This window comes from Coccomyxa subellipsoidea (genome assembly GCF_000258705.1).
Source record: "Coccomyxa subellipsoidea C-169, whole genome shotgun sequence".
Lineage (NCBI taxonomy): Eukaryota > Viridiplantae > Chlorophyta > Trebouxiophyceae > Coccomyxaceae > Coccomyxa > Coccomyxa subellipsoidea.
This window is the reverse complement of record NW_005178015.1, coordinates 199,430-206,615: the sequence shown is the minus strand read 5'-3', so window position 1 is coordinate 206,615 and position 7,186 is coordinate 199,430. Positions and strand designations below refer to the sequence as shown.

General features: G+C 47.1%; 2 protein-coding genes across 2 annotated transcripts; one reads left to right on the top strand and one right to left on the bottom strand.

The window, feature by feature from the left end:
* Positions 1 to 485: 485 nt before the first annotated feature.
* Positions 486 to 2,975, bottom strand: COCSUDRAFT_45684 (hypothetical protein; the record flags this gene model as incomplete). The annotated part of the gene is made up of 5 exons (XM_005642542.1): positions 486 to 662; positions 730 to 936; positions 1,452 to 1,715; positions 2,138 to 2,291; positions 2,836 to 2,975. 5 exons carry the CDS (start codon positions 2,973 to 2,975, stop codon positions 486 to 488), a joined length of 942 nt encoding a protein of 313 aa, XP_005642599.1.
* A 2,136-nt stretch (positions 2,976 to 5,111) lies between these two features.
* COCSUDRAFT_34653 (hypothetical protein) lies at positions 5,112 to 6,029 on the top strand (the record flags this gene model as incomplete). The annotated part of the gene is made up of 1 exon (XM_005642541.1): positions 5,112 to 6,029. One exon carries the CDS (start codon positions 5,112 to 5,114, stop codon positions 6,027 to 6,029), a length of 918 nt encoding a protein of 305 aa, XP_005642598.1.
* Positions 6,030 to 7,186: the final 1,157 nt, after the last annotated feature.

The window sequence follows — 7,186 nt, the reverse complement described above, 5'->3', positions numbered from 1 at the left end:
GAAGGAATGAAGGGGGTGAAGGGTGTTCCCCGGGAGAGAGATGGGTTGGCTGGGGATGAAGAAGGTGAAGGAACGAAGGGGGTGAAGGGTGTTCCCATGGTGAGAGATGGATTGGCCTGGGATGAAGAAGGTGAAGGAATGAAGGGGGTGAAGGGTGTTCCCATGGAGAGAGATGGATTGGCTGGGGATGAAGAAGGTGATGGAATGAAGAAGGTGAAGGGTGTTCCCCGGGAGAGAGATGGATTGGCTGGGGATGAACAAGGTGAAGGAATGAAGGGGGTGAAGGGTGTTCCCTAGGAGAGAGATGGAGTGGCTGGGGATGAAGAAGGTGAAGGAATGAAGGGGGTGAAGGGTGTTCCCATGGAGAGAGATGGATTGGCTGGGGATGAAGAAGGATGATATGAAGAAAAGAAGGGTATGAAATGAAAGGGGGTCTTTCTTGTCTGTCGTCATGCGCATGCGAGACACAAGATCTACCTTGAAAGTCAATCAGTCGGTACCGGTGGACTGCAGATGTGACCATTGGCACCAGCCAAAATAACTCCCTTAGAAAAGAGATAGCACGCTAGCGGAGCGCTCCACTGGAGCAAAGACCTACATAGTATGTTCCTTAGATATGGGATTGAAAATGAAGAACTCGAGCCAGTTTTCAGGTGTTTTGTCTGTGCGTACGCATGTACTACAGCTTCTTCATCGACCAGATGCCAGTGATCACTTCTTGAAGCTTACTTTAATCGCCGCCGTCGCCGCGCACCGCTCTGAGAAGTAATTGATCTCCAAGAATGATTTCGAAATGAATTCATTACTATTATTATTATTATTATTATTATTATTATTATTATTATTATTATTATTATTATTATTATTATTATTATTATTATTATTATAGGTCGGCAAACCCAAAGCCAGAGGCCATAGGGCATACGCGCAGGGCGTCTGCAGCCACATCTGCGGGGCCTTCATTAGCTTGCAGCCTATCACTCACTTATCATATACATACATGCACTCCCTGCACCGGATGAGAACCCTTCTATATCCGGGGCCTCTGGCCTGCCAGCAACGCAACACCATCGTAGGTGACGTTGAGGGTATCTTGCAGGAAGACCCAGAGTTGGGCAGACAATCACAGACAAGCATGTGTGTAGTCAATCACACACACTTGGCAAGACAAACTGTGGTCATTATAAAGATAGACATTGAGCTGAACTCACCGTGCGGACAACAAAAAGTTCTATGTGACACGAGGTCAACAAGGAAACTGTCCACAAGACGGTGGATCGCAGGCAACTGATCAGGAACCTCTGACATGAAATCGTCTCTCAGAAAAGAGGCGGCTCGCTCGAAAGGCGACAAGGCAAGGAATGCATCAAACAACGCAGCTCCAGCTAACTCCTTAAAGACTCAAATAAGGCAGTCCGGAACTCTGCATAGGCTGCACAATGAAACAATACATGAGGCACATCCTCCATAACATCTGCGTGGGCACAGGTCGGGCAAGCATCTGAGTCCTCCTCGTGGGCATGGTTGCGAAGGTAGTCAGCGCGATGGTGTGCAAGCATGGAGGTGCCAGACCGAAACTGGAACCGGATCTTTGCTGCCCGATGCCCATCCAAATGCCGGAGCAGATACTCCTTTAGACCTGCACCCTCAGTGACACGGTTGTACAGTCCAAGCCGAGGCTTGGTCACCCCCGCAAGCAGCGCGGTGTCCCTCTCCTGAACAGCAGCATCAAGGGCAGTGACAAAGGCAGAATAACCTGCATCTAACCAGTCACGTGTGAACGAAGTAAATGATGACCAAATGCCATCACACACCTGGCTCAACAACCGCCTCTTCCTACCCCTGACACCTGTAGGGACCTCCTGACTATATAGGAACCTCTCAAAGCGACTCGCAGGCAAAGCATGCAGTCGGTGTTGCCACTTTAGCTTCGCAACATCTCTGCGCGAGCTAAGCAAAGGCAAGTACAGCCTCTGACCCAGTCAACGTGGGACACCCCAAAATCATCCGTGCAGCCTCAAGCCGCACAGACTCCAACGCTCTGGACTGAGCGGTGGTGGGCACAAGCACCTCACTTGCATACTCTAGACAGGGGCGCAGGGCGGTCAGCAAAAGTAGGCGCTTTACCGATGCTTACCTTCATAGCAGCGACACGTGCATTACCCTGCTTGACCACCCTCTCGAAATGTGCGTCATGCGAGCTATCTGCTAAAACAAGAACCCCTAGGTGCGTGAACTCCTCAACTACTGGGATCTGCTGGTCACCCCAAAAAGAAGCGGTGTGCACGATCCTGCTCGGTAGCAGGCCCACAAATCATGACACCAGACTTAGCGACATTCGCTCTATATCTATATTTCCTAGCATGGTCAAAACATGGCAAAATGCCCTTCTCCTGCAGGTCAGTAGCACTACTAGTAGTAGAGCACACTACTAGGTCATCTGCATACATGAGAGCAAGAATTCCTGCCATGAAAGACTCTGAAGCCTCCTGTCCCAAATGAAGCGTCTCTAGGAGTTCATTCTCAAAAATGGCATACAGAGTCGGTGACAGAGGGTCCCCCTGTGCAACACCCTGTAGTAATTATTTACCCCAACCGCTTTTCCAGGTCACGTGATCGCTCGATAGATTAAGAATATTTCTATATATATCTTACCCCTAGATTATTTTGCGTCAGTAAGTGCCCCAGATATAGAGGGGTACTCATTCGGGGCAGGGAGTGCATGCATGTATATGGTGAGTGAGTGATAGGCTGCAGACTAATGAAGGCCCCGCAGATGTGGCTGCAGACGCCCTGCGTGTATGCCCTATGGCCTCTGGCTTTGGGTTTGCCGACCTGTAATAATAATAATAATAAGTGCCCCAGTGGGTTAATTTTGGGTTGTGAGATTGAAGGGTCATCTCTACGTGTAATCCACTGGGCCCTAACGCACTAGCTTGACCTGCTATACGTAGATGAAAACCAGAGGAATACATGCAATTTGCAAACTATACATTTAAAGGATTTTAATATACACCCCCTGAATTGGACGGGTCCAATCACTTAGTTGAGAGTCCCCTGGTACACATGCAATTTGAATGTATTATGTGTGACCTTTGAGGACCTATCATCCCCTGTAACTTAATAAAACTACAGGGTGTTTTGATAATATCCCTCTAGAAGCTCGAGGGGTTTGATGGTGAACCTTGTTGCATGGTAAATAAACCGCAGCCGAGCAGTCATCAGGGGTTCTATATCTAACTAATTTTCTGTTAGTAAGTTAGTACTAAACCCTAAACCACGAACCCTAAACCCTAAGACAAATAATTCCTGCAGTCCTGCGCCCAAGATTGTTATCAGATTCGATTGGACCATAGATTGAGAACCGCTTCCTGTCGTTCCCATAACGCACCCATTCGGTATGTCAAGCGTGTAATACATAAGGTACTTCATAATGCAGAGGTGCATGTCGATCAAGAGATACTTTGGTTGAGAGATCAAACTGAAGCTTTGTGCCGTGAAAGCCCGTGCCCTTCCCTTCAGTGAATGGGGTTCACGATGGGTCGTCAGATTTTGCCGGAATGGCGCGCACAGGATCCATGATATCCGTCCATATAGCACTGAGTCATCCACAAGCCATTTGGGCATTTGGATTGTCTACGATACTTCTCACCTCGCCAAAATCGCTAAGATATATCAAGGCGCTTGTTTGGACGTAGCAAGGGTGCGTGATGCAATTGCTTACCATGCCTTCGCATATTTTTGCAACATAATCCTAACAAACAGTTCCTTTTCAAAGAGTGCCTATTAATTTTAGAGTGCTGCACCCTCTCAAATCTCTTCCCAGGAGTGCAACCCTTGACTCCCATCGATCTCGATGAAGCAGCCAGAGTCCCTCTCCTCACAAAAGTCTGTCACAATTACCCATGGCGAGGGCTTAACGTGAATTGGGCAGTTCAGTGCAGGGCAATGGTGCCATGCTGTGGGTTCAAAGCTTAAGTCGCCTAGCGCTGAGGAAGCTCTCTAACCTTGCAGGTAAATTGCTGTATTATCCCCAATACCATTATTATATTGGAACAACTTTGTATTGGACGCATGCTCATCGAATGCCACAAGGGGCACGTTTCGAATGCATGCAATTATCTCAATCTTAAAGCTTGCCTTACGACTCGTAACGCAAGCAAGAGCGGCGTGTTCGCGGGGAGCACATAAATCTATATGTATCACAATATTGATCCCAGCTTTCAAAAAATACCACCCAATGCTCCTCAAAGATGTGATGTGATTTATGCACCGCGTGGTTGCTGCAGACGATTTGGACACAACTTGACGGGCCCGTTGGATGGATGATGTACCTATCTCTGATCTACTGCCATGACTCCAACAGTTTAGTGACGATAATACCAGCACACCGGCAAAGACTTGTTCACTCCTGACAAATTCTCTGCCACTGGGTAAATTGAAATTCCCCTCCTGAGTCAGCCTGTGCTTGGCACCAGCACCACCACCTTGTGATAACGAAAATTGTGCAGGGACAATATAGACTCGTTAAGACTCTGAGGAGTATGTTACCATGCTTATTTTTGCTAGCTCACAGGTTTGGTAGATGGAATGCCTTGACCTCATGGCGCACTCTACTTTTGGCCCTTATAGCATGTCAGCTTCATACACAAACGCTATGCCATGTGCATGACAGCACTGCCTGTGAATACAAGTGCACTGGAACCCTTCGCTACTCAAGACACAAGTGCTTCGGCGAAACGCCTGATGCTAGGTCATGCATCTTTCGAAATTTGTATTACAACATTGAAAAACAAGAGTTCATATACTTCTTATGTCCAAATCAAGCGTCAGGCGTGTTGGCGTTTGGAAGATATGCCTGGTCCAACAGTTTTCAGGCCAACGAGTCTAGCAAGGATGACATATTTTTGAACGAGTATTTCCTGAGACACAGTGATGGAATTGAGTTTCTGCCTGGCCAAGGTGACCTAAGGGTGAAGATATCGGTGCAACAAGGGAAACCCCCAACAGATCCAGCTGAACTTTCCGGACTGAACGTACTATGGTCCCAGTGCTGTGGTGGCCCAACATATACGAGTTTCGGGCATTTCCTTCTGCAATCTTGGTTCCCAATGTTTCGAGTCCTTCAAGACCTCAATGTCTTGAGTCATAATTTCCAGCTGTTGGTGTTGAAAGGTCAAGGAGACCACCCATTAAGGCTGTTTCAGAACTACTTTGGAGCCTTCACTGTTAAGGTGCCGCGATTATGGCCAGATGTGATTCGGGAAGCATCTGCAGAAAACAATTCGTTCATCAGATTTTGCGAGGTTGTGATTGGAGCCGGTGGGTACACAGCCAATATGGCACGGCAGTACCCGCTGGCCTCGAAAGGATTAGGACAGCTTAGTGCGGGGACATCACGTGCATGGGCGGACTTCAGAGCTTTCATGATGAAAGGGGTCGGTTTAAACGAACCCAAGCATTCAAATATATTTAGGATTGTCCTCAATGACAAGGGCGAGGACAAGCGGTGCATTGGAAATCTAGACGAGCTTGAGAAGTGCCTGTCCGGTGATGCATTGTCCAGAATTTCATTAGATAATGGATGGAAGTTGCCATTCCGAAGCTCGGTCGCACGTGTCAATTTTAGGACCCTGAATGTCACCGAGCAACTGCAGACTTTATCCCGGACGTCGATATTCATCACAACTCAAGGAAGCAGTGCTTTTCGTTGGGTATTTCTTCCTCCAGGCGCTGTGGTGATTGTCTTAGGTGCACCAGACGGACTCGTGCAAACGGAATATCCTGCATTCTTTGAAGGTGCAGCATGGTTTTCAATGTCTCAAGTAAAATTCTACAAGTATCCCGTGCTACAACATGCCAAGTCTGAATATGTCTTAGACCTTGCAACGGCCCCAAATGAGGCTGTAGCCTATTGGAATGCTGACATCAAGCCAGAGTGCAACAAGCTTGGCATGCTGGTTGCACAAGCAATCCGAGACTCATTGGTTGATTTGGCAATCCCAAAATGGGGTCAAAGTCACCTGTAGACTGTGGCTTCTCTATTGTATTTGCATACAACGTAATAAATATATTATATTATATATCTCAAGCTCTGCTAGTATCGGCACTAATCCGCCGGCGGCATAATGGCCATTCGTGTACTTAGTAAGGATATTTATGAAATGATGGTAGTAATATTCTACAGGCAGCAAATATGGTGGAATCTCTGACTTTTTTATTGTTCCAAAAGGCAAATTGCAAGGCACGTCCTAGAGCAGGGGAATTAATATACTTTAATAATTTAAATATTGAAAAGAAATGTAAAGCCTGAGGCTTCCACAATCCTAGTTCTTCTTGGACTCGCCAGATCCATGCAAAGTACCAAGCCGTCACTAAAGTACACTGACCGTCATTGTACGCAAAGTTGAGCCAGGTAGTAGCGAAGACACCAGTGCATAGGGGCGTGGTTGCTGCTCATGATAATGCGCACGTAGATTTGGCATTGAGAAGTAAGCACATGGAATGACTTTTTTGCTCAAACACATAGGAATTAATATCAGCTCGGCATGTGACATGTTTTTACATTTGGATAGGCCAGCCGTGAATGCACGCAGGAACTTCTCTGCATAAATGAATACACACGGTCTTGACTGAATCGCATGCATGGTATCCAATCACAGACACTCCGGGTGTGGGCCTCCCATGCAGATCATGATCAAGACGCTCGGTTGGGCTGCCCAATACATGTGTAACACCCAGCTGCCCAAGACACAAGCAGGCTATGATGCCATACTAGTAGTAGTGGGTAGGCTCACTAAAATGTGCCATTTTATCCCTACTCACACCAGCGTTGATGCTCATGGCACTGCTGAGCTTTTCAGGGAATATATTTTCAAAGCTCATGGAGTGCCAGAAAGCAATGTCTCTGACAGAGACACCAGATTCACAGGAAAGTTTATGACTGACCTGTGCAAGATACTAGGCATTCAGCAGAAGATGTCTTCTGCATACCATCCCCAGACTGATGGCCAGACTGAGAGGATGAACAAGGTCTTAGAAGACATGCTCAGGAACTATGTTGGACCAGACCAGGATGACTGGGACAAGCACCTGAGCACCTGTGAGTTTGCAGTGAATAATGCATATCATGACAATTTGCAGACTACTCCATTCATGCTGAATTATGGCTTCAATCCCAAGAGTA